This window comes from Fundulus heteroclitus, chromosome 24 (assembly GCF_011125445.2).
Source record: "Fundulus heteroclitus isolate FHET01 chromosome 24, MU-UCD_Fhet_4.1, whole genome shotgun sequence".
Taxonomy (NCBI): Eukaryota; Metazoa; Chordata; class Actinopteri; order Cyprinodontiformes; family Fundulidae; genus Fundulus; species Fundulus heteroclitus.
In genome coordinates, this window is record NC_046384.1 from 20,319,527 (window position 1) to 20,335,517 (window position 15,991).

Sequence of the window (15,991 nt, forward strand, 5' to 3'; positions counted from 1 at the left end):
AATATTCCACATCTGAAGGTCAGTGCTACCATCTGCTGATTAAAACACAGCGCCCCTCGTGGACAATATAGGAACTGCAGGTTTTCAATTAAACGAAGTACATGTTTTTTTTCAATAATTGTTTTATCATTCTCTTCCCTTCCTCTCAAACTTTCCCATTGTAGTGTCCATATCATCTGAGATATTGCCCGCATGAATCATAATAAAACTATTCACATTCATAAATCAAGCGGAGCACTATGGCAAAAGCAGTACTGCTCCACTTGTGAAAGTCAAATCTGATGAGCTCTTTTTGGCATTAAGACAACAATTCTTATTGCCACATTGCCAGACAGGACACTTTTGTTTGTTTAATAATGATAATGCATTTAGCCACCGGGCCGGACTAAATTGTTCGGCGGGCCGGAACCGGCCCGCGGGCTGTATGTTTGACACCCCTGCCTTAAATACATTTTGTTGTGTACTTGGAGTCTCCAGGAGAGCAGAAAATTTGAATTACCAATTTCGCAAATCTGCCATTTTATCCCTCAGGGGGTCGCGAGGGGTGCTGGTGCCTATCTCCAGGATTCAATGGGTGAGAGGCGGGGTACACCCTGGACAGGTCGCCAGTCTGTCGCAGGGCAAGATCTAGGTTAATATTTTATCTAAATATTTAGGTTTTCACTGACTCCAGCAAAGTATTTTATTTTGAACTACTACAGATTTATGTTTATGTTCTACCAAATAAAGACTAAAATTTGTGTTATAAGTTACTGAAGGTTATGATGCATTGCTGCTAATCATTGTATTTGTAACTTTGTGCTTCACAGAGCACAAATTCCTGCATACAATTTTCAGATCATTGTAAATTTCTTCCACTTGACCATAATGCTTTGTTTTTGCTGCAAATCCACATGAAATTGTGGTAAAGTACATTAAGGTTTGTCGCAAAATATGAAAAAGTTCAGGTAATTTTAATAGTTTTACATGGCACAGTAGATGGAAAGAAAATCTATTTCATAGACGTGATGGTAAAGAAACCTGCAGGTAAAATATATCATCATCTCTGAGACCAAACTGTTAATATTTAATTATTATATCCATGTGCTTCAGACATTTAAAAACATTAGAACCATGGAATGTTCAGGTAGTAAAGCTATAGCGATGGAATATATATAAAAAATATATATATATATCTTTGCTGTATAAATAGCAAAAGGACACAGCAAGAATTGCTTCTGGGATAATAAGACAATTATTAGTTTTAAATGGACTGTCGACAGAACATATTTTTAAATTTGCATTAAACTGATAAAATTTCAAACACACAGCTCTATTGTGTCAACTTTCTGATCTGGAAGTGCCTTGCTCGAGGACAGTGAAATAAAGCAATGGAAGGCAACAGGAGTTATTTAGTCAGTCCAGCCGGGTCCATTTGCAAATGACAAATTTGATCCAGGTCTTGTTTGTAGGAGATAATTTAAAGCCTGACAGACATCCAAGGACTTAGAATACGAAAGCTTGACGGCAGAAACTCAGCATGTGTACACAGAGCTTCAAACCAACATAAATATTAATGGTTCACTGAGGCAGGCTGGAGGTATTCAACGGTTTTTACATAACACTATGAGCAAATGACTATTAGATTTCTGCCAAATGTGTTTACATCAGAAACAGCAGCTCGACATTTGTTACATCCAAAGTGTCGAATGTAAATTAACACCGGAATGAGTTGGAAATACGGCAAGATAACCAAACACGACAAACCTTTTTGTGGAAATAATGTGTGCTGGGGCGAATATGTTTGCCAACCAGCTTTGGCAGCAGGAATATATAATCACAGGGTTAAAAGCTTGGGTTGTTCAGGATGCCCAGGAAGAAATCTTGTAAAAGACATCCACCGGCACGCCTCCAGGGGAATTTTTAGTAAACAATTTTACAAACGGCATGGTTGAAATAAAAACACACCTTTCAACAGAGGCACTGCACCAGAGCTTGAAATGGAAGTGTTTTCGGTTACCCGTGATTGCACTCAGCTAGTTGACAGCTTCAGCTTCATTCCAAGCATATGATGTATGCTTGGAATGATGTCATATTATGAAAGAACGTGAGACTTTTTGTTCTGAAACCTTATGTACAAACAAACCAAAAGTATTTAGGTTTTTTTCCACATTTTCAGTTAAAAAGTGTTGCAATCTTCCCTTTTTATAACTGTGCCAACAGCTTCTCTTACCTGAGCTGTGGCTCTCTGCATCTCCTCCAGAGTTACAATGGGCCTCTTGGCTGCTTTTGATGAGTCTTTAAGGTTTCAAGACACTGTGTTTTTCTTTTGTTAGAATGCAGAATATTTCATTCCAAGTTTACCCGTCACAAAACATTTATGGAGATCAGTGGTGGTTCTAGACCAAATTTAGCAGGGGGGGGGGGCAGGGTGGGGCCAGTGTTTTATCACAGGGAAAAACCTAAACAGATCAACATTTCATCGTTTAATATATTAAGTAAGCCAAAGAACCAATTGTGGCTCCGGAATTGCAGGTTGCAGACCCCTGATCTTTTCTCAATACAGCGGGAGCTTAACGTGGAGCAGCTTCATTTTTTAATTATTTTGTTATTTTATTATTGGGTAAAACCATAAAAAATACAACTGATCCAAATTACCAGTCAGTCATGGTATCTTTTTATCATTTATCATCCTAAGAAATTTAATATCATGTCTTTAGTAGAGGGGCCATAACAAGGGCCAGGAACAGTTCTACAGGGGCACAGGCCCCTGTTGGCCCCTGTCTAGAACCGCCCCTTGTGGTTCTAGACCAAATGTAGCAGGGGGGCCAGGCTGGGGCCAGTGTTTTATCACTGGGGCACTGAACAAAAGATTGGGGGAAAAAAACTAAACAGATCAACATTTCATCGTTTAATATATTAAGTAAGCCAAAGAGCCAATTGTGGCTCTGGAACTGCAGGTTGCAGACCCCTGATCTTTTCTCAATACAGCGGGAGCTTAATGTGGAACAGCTTAATTTTTTTAATTATACTTATTTTTTATATATATATTTTTTATTATTTTGTTATTTTATTATTGGGTAAAACCATAAAAAATACAACTGATCCAAATGACCAGTCAGTCACGGTATCTTTTTATCATTTATCATCCTAAGAAATTTAATATCATGTATTTAGTACAGGGGCCATAACAGGGGCCAGGAACAGTTCTACAGGGGCACAGGCCCCTGTTGGCCCCTGTCTAGAACCGCCCCTGGTGGTTCTAGACCAAATTTAGCAGGGGGGCCAGGCTGGGGCCAGTGTTTTATCACAGGGGCACTGAACAAAAGATTGGGGGGAAAAACCTAAACAGGTCAACATTTCATCGTTTAATATATTAAGTAAGCCAAAGAGCCAATTGTGGCTCCGGAACTGCAGGTTGCAGACCCCTGATCTTGTCTCAATACAGCAGGAGCTTAATGTGGAACAGCTTAATTTTTTAATTATAGTTATTTTTTTATATTTATTTTTTAATTATTTTGTTATTTAATTATTGGGTAAAACCATAAAAAATACAACTGATCCAAATGACCAGTCAGTCACGGTATCTTTTTATCATTTATCCCCCTAAGAAATTTAATATCATGTCTTTAGTACAGGGGCCATAACAGGGGCCAGGAACAGTTCTACATGGGGCACAGGCCCCTGTTGGCCCCTGTCTAGAACCGCCCCTGACAGTGGTGGTTCTAGACCAAATTTAGCAGGGGGGGCCAGGGTGGGGCCAGTGTTTTATCACAGGGGCACAGAACAAAAGATTGGGGGAAAAAAACCTAAACAGATCAACATTTCATCGTTTAATATATTAAGTAAGCAAAAGAGCCAATTGTGGCTCTGGAACTGCAGGTTGCAGATCCCTGATGTTTTCTCAATACAGCAGGAGCTTAATGTGGAACAGCTTAATTTTTTTAATTATAGTTACTTTTTTATATTTATTTTTTAATTATTTTGTTATTTTATTATTGGGTAAAAACAAAAAAAATACAACTCATCTAAATGACCAGTCAGTCACGGTATCTTTTTATCATTTATCATCCTAAGAAATGTAATATCATGTCTTTAGTAGAGGGGCCATAACAGGGGCCAGGAACAGTTCTACATGGGGCACAAGCCCCTGTTGGCCCCTGTCTAGAACCGCCCCTGATAGAGATATAAATTCATTCATCAGTCTTCACACACATATGAGCTTTAGCGCATGTTGCGCTGCAACAGCTTCCACTTGTTTGGGGGGAATTTCTGGCCGTTCTTCTAGAAGCGTATCTGTGAGGTCAGACAGTGATGTTGGACGAGAAGACCTAGCTCAAAGTCGCCACCCTCACTTATCTCAAAGGGCTCTGGGGGTCAGTAAGGTTCTTCCACACAAACTCCGAACTGTATTGGTGATAAGTGTTCCTAACACTGGAACTAAAGGGCTGAGCCAAATTCCTGAAAAAAAAAAAAAACAGCTCTACACCATAGCCTCCATCTATTTTACTGCAAGGCAGAGGTATGTTACACACCACTACATCCGATGGTTTGAATTGCAGATGGTGATGCGAGGCTTGGATGCAGCTGCTGAGCCACGGAAACACACCGTGTGCCTCAGCATCCGCTGACCCGGCTCGGAGATTTTATGCACCCTACCACTTTGTAGCCGAGCTGCGGTCCTTCCCCATCACCTGCATTTCGTTATAACACCACTAACAGTTGACTGCAATATTTAGTAGCGGGGAAAATGTCTGCACAGAACCTCCTCCACCTCCTGAGAGCAACCCATTCCTCCACAAATGTTTGTAGAAGCAGTCTGCATGTCTAGGCGCCGGGCCACAGAAGTTATCGGATGAACTGGATTCAATGATTTGGATGAGCGAGCATCAAACACCTGAAGAAAAAAAAAAAAAAAGTGGAGTATTTAATAATTAATTTCTGCAAGAGGGGACCACTGTGTGCATAGCTGACTGCGTTCACTTTGTACATGGAAAATACAGCAACTCTACGCTTAAATCTACACCTGTCATTTTTTTTTTTAACTCTTGTGAATTTTTACCAGTCATTCGCCTGAAACAGATGAACCCACCCCCACCCCTTGATAAAAACAGCATCCTACTTATCTTGTTCTCGTGTTCATATTTAGTCCTTGCGTATCGCAGCCAGCAGCACGGTTTCACACGCTGCATCATGGGCTTTCCTCCCTCGGTTATCAGCGCCCTCGATTCGGGCCCGGACCTGACACACATTCGCTCACACCCAAAGAGAAAGCGGCAGAAGAAAACCCACCGAGGCTCTTCATAAAGCTAATTATTACATAAGTACGAGTATAATTTGCTAATAAGATTGCTGACCTGACCGACCTACTAAAACACGAACCCGTTGATTTTTTTTTTTTTACCCTTCCCCACTTATTCACTCTTAATCACTCGCCGAGCTATCATTACCATCTGCCCGTCCCTCTTTCTGAACCCCGCTTTGGCGATCTGGTCTCATGCTCGCTGAATATAAATCAAATTTCAGTCTCTTTCATCAGGCTCCCTTTCGCTCTAAATGTCCGCTGAGCATCGCCGGGGGCCCTACTATTTTTACACGACGGCTCTAAAGTTGCCCGTCCTCCGGCTCTGTTTTCAGCCTCTCCAAATATACACCCGACCATAGGACTGACATCAGCTGGCATTCCGCATGCCTCGGTCATATTCAGGGGATTTAAGTCTATAATTATGCGGGCGTGTAACACAACCTGATGCAGGTGAACAAACTTGCTATTAATGTATAATGAACAGAATGTGACCTGGGCCCTAAGCAGAAGGCCTGTATTTCTTTTTCCTGGGATGCTGTAAAATCTACTATTAGTAAAAAAGCCCTTCTAATTAATTTTGAGGAATTTTCCAACACTCTCCTGGATGACAATAACGGCCAAAAGTTGTCTTCAGCTCTCCTGCGAACCTGCTGTTCATTGCTCCTCGAAACTCATTAATGGGCTGTTGTAATGTCAGCTACAGGTAGGCATTGCTGTTCTCGTCTAACGGATAATTACTCTGTTACTGATCGTTCAGCTGGATGCCAAATGCAATTACAGAATCCATCCTGTATTTTTAGTTTTTTTTTTTTTTTTGCAGAATAATGAATTGTCTGGGTACTACGGTTACATTTTAGATATCTCCCCCCTGCTTTTGCAGTGCTGTGAAAAAGGCACTTGTTCCCCTAAATGTTTCTGTTTCTTCTTTTGTCACAGAGATGTTTCAGGTCATTGGGAAATAGACAAATATATCCAAGAAAATATAAAAAAAAACAATCATGTTCAAATTCATTTCAACCCCCTATTTACATTTTTTTTTTATTATTATTTATTGGTTTTCCTAGCTCTGTGCGGAGTCTATCAGCTTCACCGGAGTGTGCCAGCGGCCATGTTGATCCCCAAATGCTGTAGGTCCTCCTAATGGAGTCCTGCAGGCTTTAACAGCAGCCAGAATCAAGACTGAATCATGGGGTGGCAGGTGTGGGGCGGTCAGGAGATTGCTGCATCTTATATGAACAGCTTCGCCTTGCTGGGGGATCAAAGGTGGCGCTAGAGAGGGTCTCCAGAGAGACTTCATGGCTGCAGCTGCAAAGCCTACATCTTGCGGCTTGAGCTTTACGCGGATAGCTATCGTCAAGTCTTGATAAATAAAGGAGTCAAGAAAATGTAAAACCCAGGTGCCGGCATGCAGGAGTGGAGGGTCCGGTCGTGTTTTCGCAGCTCTATCCAAAAGAAATGCCTTGCAGCCCTACTATTTCTTTATGTTTATAAGGCCCAGATGACTGGCGGAGATGAAAGATGGCGTCCCGGTGCCCTCATACTTACATAATGCCATAATGAATGATTGAAACGGTAGGCCTTGAAGTCTTTGGCACATTCTTGGACACATATGGCCTTGTTATTGTTTGCGTCAGGCTGCGTTAGAGAAAAGAGCATCTGAGTCACACGACAGCGTCTGGGTACAGCAGAAATGCATTCAGCTACGGTGATGGATTATCGCGCGTCTAAGCGAAGGCGCACGTGCCACCCGGTGCACACGGACAACAAGCGCCCATTTCAAACCCGACAGCAGAGTGTACGTTTTTTTAGCCCTAAGCAAATCACACGGCGGACGTAGGCAAATGAGGCTTTGTTCAAATCGAGCCGGGACTTTCAGGTGTGTGTTACCCTGCCAAGCCACATAACAGTACGACCGTCCACACATTAAAGGAGACAGGCGACAAGTCATCGTTGCACGGCAGAGAAGCAACGCTGCCAGCTCTGTTAATAGATTTGAATGTGCGAAAGCGAGGCGACAGGGAAGAGTTAATGGAATTTTTACGAGCTCAATGGACTTTAATGAGGGGAGCGGCGTCCTCATCGAGTCTGGATCAATTTCTCGCAGACACATTTTCGGCTTTTAGGTTATTTAACATTTAATTGACTTCATTTAGGCACGCTGCTGCATATTGATCCAACTTTTTTCTGTCTTATTTTTTTATTTTTTTTTCATTTCAAGCGAAGGCAGTCCGCTTTTTCGTCGTTTAACCTGTCGTTTAGCGCTTTACAGTGAAATCATTAAATGCGGCAGACTGTCAAAACTCATTTGCTTTAAAAGCCGGGGGGAAAGGTGACATTAAAAATGTGCTGCCTTTTAGATCGGATGCTGCTTTTGAAAAAAAAAAAAAAAAAGAAGAAAAAAAAAGCTGTCAGTGCGTTGAGAGCGTGTCGTGAAAGCTCTGAGTCTCTTCAACCCTTTCAGAAGCAGGAGAGTGAGGTCGTCGAGGTGATGATTCACGCTAGGAACATAAATAGGAGGAGCATTCCAGACCTGTCTGAATTTATGTAGAGGCAGGAACCAGAGAACATGAGACCTTGACTTAAACAAGAAAAAAAAAAAGACCTCTGCTCCATCTTAAAGTGTGCGTTATCCTGTAATCCAGGTGTGACGAGGATTATCCCATTATGAGGAATCCTTTTAGACTCTTTAATGCCGTGTTTTAAATTTATCAAGCGCGCCAGCATAAGACGTCTCACCAATTATGCAAATTGGGGAAACCCAGAAAGATTTGCAAAAAGCGGAATTTTAAGCCTCCTCCGGGCTTCAAAAATAAACGACTAAATAACCCTAATTAACATAGGTGATTAGTAATTGTTTCTCTGTGATACAGTCCGGATTTTGGGAACATGTATTATTTGTCTTTGCATGCTGTTTAAACAGGGACCATGCTTTCTTCATCCGTTTAGACCAATCTATGCTACATTGCCATCCACTGGCTATCAGGGGCCATTGCAACGTGAAGCCTTGTCAGGTTTAACATTGGAATCATTAAATAAAGTAACATGCATATGCATAAACAGTCTGTAACAATTTGCATACATTTTATTTGTGTAGATGTGTTTTAATATCGCAGAGCAGAAATGATTTCAACAAATAAAAGACAAATTAAATAATTGATAATAATATTAAAGCATGGATAGGGTATATAGAACTTTATTGAAGTATGTAGAATTTGTCTTTTTTTTTTACTCATTATTAAATCTGTCTTTTAAAAATGATTGGTCCCATATCCACAAACAAAAAAAATAAATAAATAAAAAAATAAGAATTTATCTAATGGATGTAATTTCATCAGATAGCTACATTTTTGCATACTTTATGCATAATTTATCATAATGTTTAAAGAAAGGGCATGTGTCTTCTTTTTAAGTCATTAATACCAGATGTTATTAATGACATGAAAGAAAAAGTTTGGGAGAAGAAAAGGAGGAAAGAACTTAAATGTTGCCGCCTTTGATTCGGTTTACATCTTAACCACCATTTAACCATCCACAACAGAAGTGATGAGAGGACGCCTTGCTTATATGACCTGTTTGAATCAGTTTGTAATGTTTTCAGCGTCAAACGATCGGCCTGTGAAGGGCGGGTAGCCGGGATTATTTAATGCTTTTCCGACTTTGCTCTCTCTAGAACAAAACTGGATAAGAAGAAGACAAGGGCTGTTAAAGACGGACACAGAGTGATGTTGGAATAACTAGATAAAACATATTTTTATATGATACACGGAAACATCCCAAACAAAAAAAGAAATAAAAATGGCAATGGTCAGAAACATTTTAGGGGGGACAATTTTGATCGGAAAAGGCATTTAAAAAAAAAAATTTCTCTCGAGAAAGCATTACTGAAATAGTAAGAAATTTTTAATTCTATCCTACCAGTGTAAAAACCACATGTGTGATGTGTCATTCAACTGACAGTGTTTGCCTCGGGGTTTAGAAGCGTCAGCTAGCCGTCAACTTTGGTTTCACCATTAGCGCTGCTGCTAAAACAGCTAAGACTGGATAAAAAAAATTAAATTGTCACAATTTTAAAATCTTAAATCTTAAATGGCTAAATAACTAATACCCTCCAAAATCCCTTTTTCAGTGTTGTCATCTATCAAAGTCGGTCTTGTATATGGCCGTTCACACTGAGCCTGGTTCTGCTGGAGGTTTTCCTTTCCACTGTCACTACATGCATGCTGGGAATGAGGGATTACTGCAAAGTCAAAGGCTCAAAGACATCCGCTGGGTTTCTTTTGGAAAACATTTTAATCAATATGTATGTATGATTTGACAGAACTCATTTTGTAAAGAGCCTTGAAACAAAATGTATTGGTGCTTTATAACCTAACTGATGGGATGCGCCAGCTATTTTGTTTAGCTGGCTTTGATGCGATTTTATGCAATCCATGTTTGTGTTCTTCCTCGTGTGGACAGTCATGACCAGAAGGTCAGACAGATGCTGGAAACACGGACCAGAGTCCCCCGAGGAGAGGTTGACTGCACAAGGAGAGAAAAAGTCTGTTCTCTGGACACAAAACAAGCAGAGTACATCCCTTCACAAAAGTGGCTGCTGGAACCTCGCCCCGTCTCCTCCCAGCTCCTCACACTGAGGATTTTGGCAGCGGCCAAGCCGCCACCTGGGAGTCTATCAGTCATTGTTATGGCCAGCTATCCACACTCATTTTTTCATTTAAATAAACCAAATGGGGCACAGACTGAAAAATACTGTGCATCATCAAATGTTAAGCTCTGCAATACAGACTAGCTGGAGACATGCTCGGGTTTTTGTAAGCAGGCGGCTGCAATGCGTTTGTCCTCATCTCTCTCTGGGAATATGGGGAAATTGTCCACATGCTCCACTGACTACACCTTTTTTTTTAAGTTAGGGCACATAAATCATGATTTATGACACAGTGCCAGAGCAAGGAACGTGTTACAAAGCCATCTGACATTTTGGACAGCTGAATAGCTTATTCTTTTTTTTTTTGCAGAAAAACAAATGAAACATAATTTTTCCTCCCATGGGTCAGAAATAAACTAAAGCATAATCTGTGATGTGCAAAACTGTGATGGTTGATAAATAGCCATAAGCTCCAAAGGGGTTAAAGTGTGTCCAAATCATTTCATTGGTAAACATATTAAAAACAACAATATAAATGAAAGAGCCAATAGTTAAAAAAAAAGGTAAATATTGGCCCAGATTTTTCCAAAAAGATCAATGAGCAAAAATTTAAATACAAAATAGGAATCCAGCTCAATGTTCGGATGTAACCGAAAAAGAAATGGTCAATATTGTAAATAAATGTAAAAACATCGATATGACATTGGTGAAGACTGTAGTTAAGGGGATTTTAAACCATTAATATATGTCAATAATTTGTTCTTTCAAATTGGTTCACTCCCAAATGTAATGAAAATAGCTAAAAATAAAACCATTATACAAAAGTGGGAACACAATTCTCCAATATATTAGAAAAATTATTTAATCTGGACCGGAAACATTCTCAGAAAAGCATCAGTTATTTAATGAAAGTCAGCATGGTTTCAGATCAGCTGTTTTAGAAATTGTACAGGAAGTAACCGCAGCACCTGATAATAAACAGACTGCTGTCGGAATATTTGTCGACATCAAAAAGGTGTTGACATGAATTACTGACATGATCAATCATAATTTGGTAACGATACGGGATAAGGGGAGTGGTACCAGACTGGGTCCAACGTTATTTAAAAGACAGCAGTATGTGAAGGAGATGTTGACTGAATGTTTGGACATGGCTTGTGGAGTTCCTCAAGGGTCAGAGCTGGGACCTAAGGTATTCATGATATAAATAAAGTATATGTAAAGTGTCTAGAATAACAAAAAGTGTACTGATGATACAAAAATGTCTTGTACTGGATAGGATGTGGAACAACTACTGAAGGATGTAACTGTTGAGATGATCAAATTTAAAATAATGGTTTGATGAAAACAAGCCGTGCTTAACCTTAAACAACACGAAAACGATGTTATTTGAGAATGTCGTCAAACATATATTCCCATAAATGGGGTGGATATTTAAAGATGTGTCATAATTGATGATAAACTTAACTGGCAGCTATGCATCAGATGTGTTCTAAGTAAGGTGTCAAAAATCATCTCGCCAATAATTAAAGCCAAGTCGGTCATAGATTTAAAAAAAAAAAGCATATGCTCTACTATTCTATACTCTTAACTTATCTAATTTAAGTTACTGTGCAAAGATCTGGGACAACAATTATAAAACTACACTGCAGTCATTACAGAGTAGTAACAGTACATAAAGAATACAACAAAAAAAACACTGAGAATAATTCACAAGGTGGGATGTCTGGATCATAACACATTATTTGTAAAATCTAAATTATTATAATTCATTGGTATAGGGAAACTACAGACAGCTCTAATGCTATGGAAAGCCAAAAATACAACAACAAAAAAAAAACAATTACCAGCAAACGTTAAAAAAACTCATCAAGACTAGGGAGGGATTGCATAAAGTTTAGGAGTGAATTTCAGTTTAAGATTTGCAAATTCAGAACTGCTAAAAAATAATTTTGTGTATCAGTATGTAGAGTTAAACCAAAGAACAATTTGATTATTGAACAAAACAGTTCACATCATTATCTAAACGTGTTGGTTAAGGGATCTAATATGTAATTCAGTGATTATATTAATGACAATGATGACTGTTGTTGTTATTCTTACTGATAGTTTGGTGTTTTTATTAAATGCAAGGATATAATGATTGTTATTTCCATTATAATTATTTTGCAATAGATAAACTATTGATGGGTATATTATATACTACGTGTGTGTGTATGCTACATTAGGATTAAGATTGTGTAAAATAAGGATAAATGGATGAGGAGCGGGAATATATATGTTTTCACGCTATGTAACTTTTTGTAAATCTTGTATATATTCAAAAACATAATAAATTAAAAGTGAAATGAAAATGAAGGGGTGGAAGATGAGGGCCATTTTAACCCTTCTGGGTGTGGTGTAAACTGATTTAAGTTATAATCACATAGCAATCGACAAGCTAGCTTGCTACTTAGCTTTTTCCAGATAATGACAAAAAAAAGTCAGTTTCCTTTAAACCTAAAAAGTGGAACGCTGACACTTTAGCAAACTCAGCAACCTAAGCTAAGGTCCAACATAAAGCTGCTCATCTGGTGCCTCTCCAGCTGGTCTTGTCGGCCGTACCGTTTCACTGGGTGACCCAAGCCTTCTGCAGAACCATACCAGCCGTAGAACCTCTCCTTATTACATTTTGTTAGAAAAAGGCAGGGCTTTAAGTGGAATTCGGGGCGATGAGATGGCTGGATAAAGCGATAAATTGTCCAGGATCCCACAGATCCATCTTGTCTTTTGTATATCTCAAATCAAACGGCAAAAAAGGTTCCAAGAAACGGATGTTTTTCCCCACAAACAAAAAAAACCCGTAGAGGAGCAATAACAAAACCATATCAAAGCTCCAATTTTCCCGAGGCCACACAGTTACAGCCGCAGCTCTTCTCTCTATTAGGAATAGCAGATATTAGCCCTAAAAGCTGAAGTGGAAAGCAAAAGCAAGCTTCAAAAGGAGCCGTCGTTTAATCTCGGCCAAACTAATACGTCTCATTAACCGCAGCATTTTAGGAAGTCCTTTCATCTGAGAAGCCAGATGTGTTTGTGAACGAGCCATTTCTGCCTCTACCAACAACGGTGGCTTAGTGTTGACACCCTTTGAACCGTTTTTACATCTTGCCACAAAGCTTTGCCCTTAAATCGGGCTTTTTCTTTCCATAATTTCCTTTTTACAGATAAAAATCTGAAAAATGTGGTGCGCATTTGTATTCAGCTCCCCTTTGCAGAACCATTTCTTGCTGCCAAGACGTCTCTATAAGTCTTTTACACTGCAAAAACAGAACTAACAATAAGTTAAAGGTTTCTTGAAACAAGTGTATTTGTACTTTATTTGAGCAGGTAAATAAGATAATCTGCCAATGAAATAAGATTTTTCCATTTAAAATAGGAAGAACTCATCTCCATCAACTTATTTTAAGTGCAGGATGTCTAATTATCTTATTTTAGGGGTAAAATTACTCTTTCCATTGGCAGATAATCTTATTTACCTGCTCAAATCAAGGACAAGTAGACTCATTTCAAGAAAATTGTACTTATTTCTAGTTCTGTTTTTGCAGTGTACATCCAAAGTAGCTCAAAGGCTGTCAGATTGGATAGACAGAGTGCGTCAACGATTGCCCCGTCTCACTGCGGATTAATATGCGGACTTTGACTAGGCCGTTCTAAGACCTGAACGTCTCCAACAGATTTGTGTCCAGGATTGGCCAGTATTGAGCTCCCTGCACTTCAGGGGGTCTCCAGACCCTCCAGGCCTCGTTTCCTACAACCCTTGGATGCGTCTTGGCTCCAGCTGATGACCCAATTATTCGATTCAGGTATATTTAAGCAGAGAAACGTCTAAAGTTGCAAGACGGCAGCCCTTTGGGAAAGGCGCTTCAGACCGCGGCTGGACTTGCTCAATTGCGCAATTATTTTTTCTTTTACATAATATAAAAAAAAAACCTCAAGGGATGTGAATACTTTCACAAGGCACCGTATCTGCTCCGGTACAGAAGCTCCGCGCTGCTTCCAGCAGCAGCAGCCCACGTCGCAATTACAGGTTTATTTTTAAAAAAGCCGCTTCACCATAAAGCCACCCCAAAAATAGGTCTTAAATAACAGGGTGTCAAATGTCTGCAACCCCGTGGACCTCTGCCACCAGCTGGCAGAACGGAACACTTCGCAACTACATTCCCCAGAATTCCTTGGCTCCTGTGGATTATGTGGGGTTTTTATTTCAAGGCTTTGGGTGGGATGAGGTAAAAGGTTCCAATGCGTCGTTGCTAAACTCACGGTCCTTGGAGCCAAATGGGTCCTGACCACACGAGGAGAGGAAAGTAGGTCATTCTGTCTGATCTATGGACTGGACTGGATCTTTGCAATGGAAAGCTTCAGTTGGAGCAAACTTAAGATTCCAGCAGGGATGGAAAAAACGAAGCAGGAGAAAGAAGGCCACTCCTCAGCAGAAAACGGACACATGTCCTGTAAGCAGTTTAGAAGACGATGGGCGAAAAGGAACTGATCCTCTTTTATTCCTGGATTTTGTCTTTAGCCGTTTTCTTTCTAAACGAGTAGAAATCAGCAGTGACGTCAAACTTTTTGGACTTTGGCAGAATCATCACAACTGGGCGAAATCTGCAGGCATGAACTCCCACCCGGGATCGCATGCCAACCCCGTACCTCTCCTTCCAACATAGAAAAGGATTTGCACAAAAAGCTCGACGCTGTCCCGAATCTAAGAGGCAGAACTTACAGTCGTCGCTGCAGACGGCTTCTCAAACATCCTCCTCAGGCTGTCCAGCTGAATGTCGAACCTCTCGACCCTCTTCGCCGCCCGCGGGTCCTCCCGGAGCGCCGGCTCGTCTGATGCCGCTACCTGCGGCCTGGAGGGGCCACAGAAAAACAAGACGGAGGTCGAGCTCGCCGCCTCCTCTCCATTTCCTGATTGAATTTCCATTGTGGCAGAGAAACTGTACACCTCTCTGCCTTTCCCTGCAGATTGCTGCTTGGAGAGGGGGGGGGTAGTTCTGCTGTGTAAGGTGAAGCAGGAGGACAGGGAAGATGCCACCGGGAGTCCTTCTCTGTCTGAGAGGCTTCTCTGGGATTGTGAAGGCATCATGAGAGGCTGTAGGAAAGAGGAGGAGAGAAGGGGGGAAAAAAAAGCTTTTTTCCTCTACTCTACTGCCCTGTAATTACTCATGCACACGGAGGCCTATGTAAACTCACATGTGGGCTTAGGAAAGCACATTGAGGTACAAGCTATGGGCACAAAGCGGTGACGGCAGCACAGAGAGGGGCAAAGCAAGGGGGGGGCTATCTGAAAAAAAAAAAACAAGTCTTACATCATGTCCGTAAATAGGTTTCCATCTCGGACAGCTCTGGCTGCATGTTTAGGGTCATTGTCCAACTAGAAGGTGAACCTCCTCCAAAGGATAAAGCCTTTTAAAGGTTTTCCTCCAGGATTGGCCTGTATTTAGCTCCATCCATCTTCCCATCAACCCAAACCAGCTTCCAGGAGCCCCACAGCATAATGTTGCCAACTCCACATGTCACCAGGGGGAGGGTGTAGCCTCGTGAGACCATCCTGATCTCGCGAGCTTTCAAGGTTTCACTCGCAGATCAGTCTGGCTACTCTCCGTTAAAGAAAATTTGGAGCCGTTCACCAAACGAACGTCCAATCAGCGTTGGCTTTGAGGCGGGTTGAGGTGTGACGCAACGAGAAGCGCCACAGTTCAGTCTAAAGAACATGGCGGCTTCAGCCGATGAAACTAGCGTTAGCGTGGCTATCGAGCAAGTTTTATCGGAATTACAGAGTATTTCTTTGCTGAGCTAACGAGCCTTTACCTGCAGCAGCAAGAGTAGCTTGGCTTGTGGTTGAGTTTTCGTCGTCGCTCACAAGCATGTTGACGAATATGTCATATGCTTCGTTGATCTGATTGGTTCATTTGGCCCGTCTATCACCAACATAGGCCAATCAGCTAACCAGTATTTTCGGCCCTTCCCAAAATTACTTCAACGGAAGGTTTCCAGATGGATATGCGAAGCAAATCTATCTG

The 15,991-nt window shown here is 40.8% G+C and overlaps 1 protein-coding gene across 1 annotated transcript in view; it reads right to left on the reverse strand.

Moving 5' to 3' along the window:
- xirp2a (xin actin binding repeat containing 2a) overlaps window positions 1-14,907 on the reverse strand; it is a 79,093-nt gene extending 64,186 nt beyond the window's left edge. The window contains exon 1 of the mRNA XM_036128148.1: window positions 14,689-14,907. Within this exon, the coding sequence (XP_035984041.1) occupies window positions 14,689-14,892 (204 nt within the window). The 5' untranslated portion in view covers window positions 14,893-14,907. The remainder of the gene's footprint in view (window positions 1-14,688) is intronic.
- Between the last annotated feature and the right edge of the window lie 1,084 nt (window positions 14,908-15,991).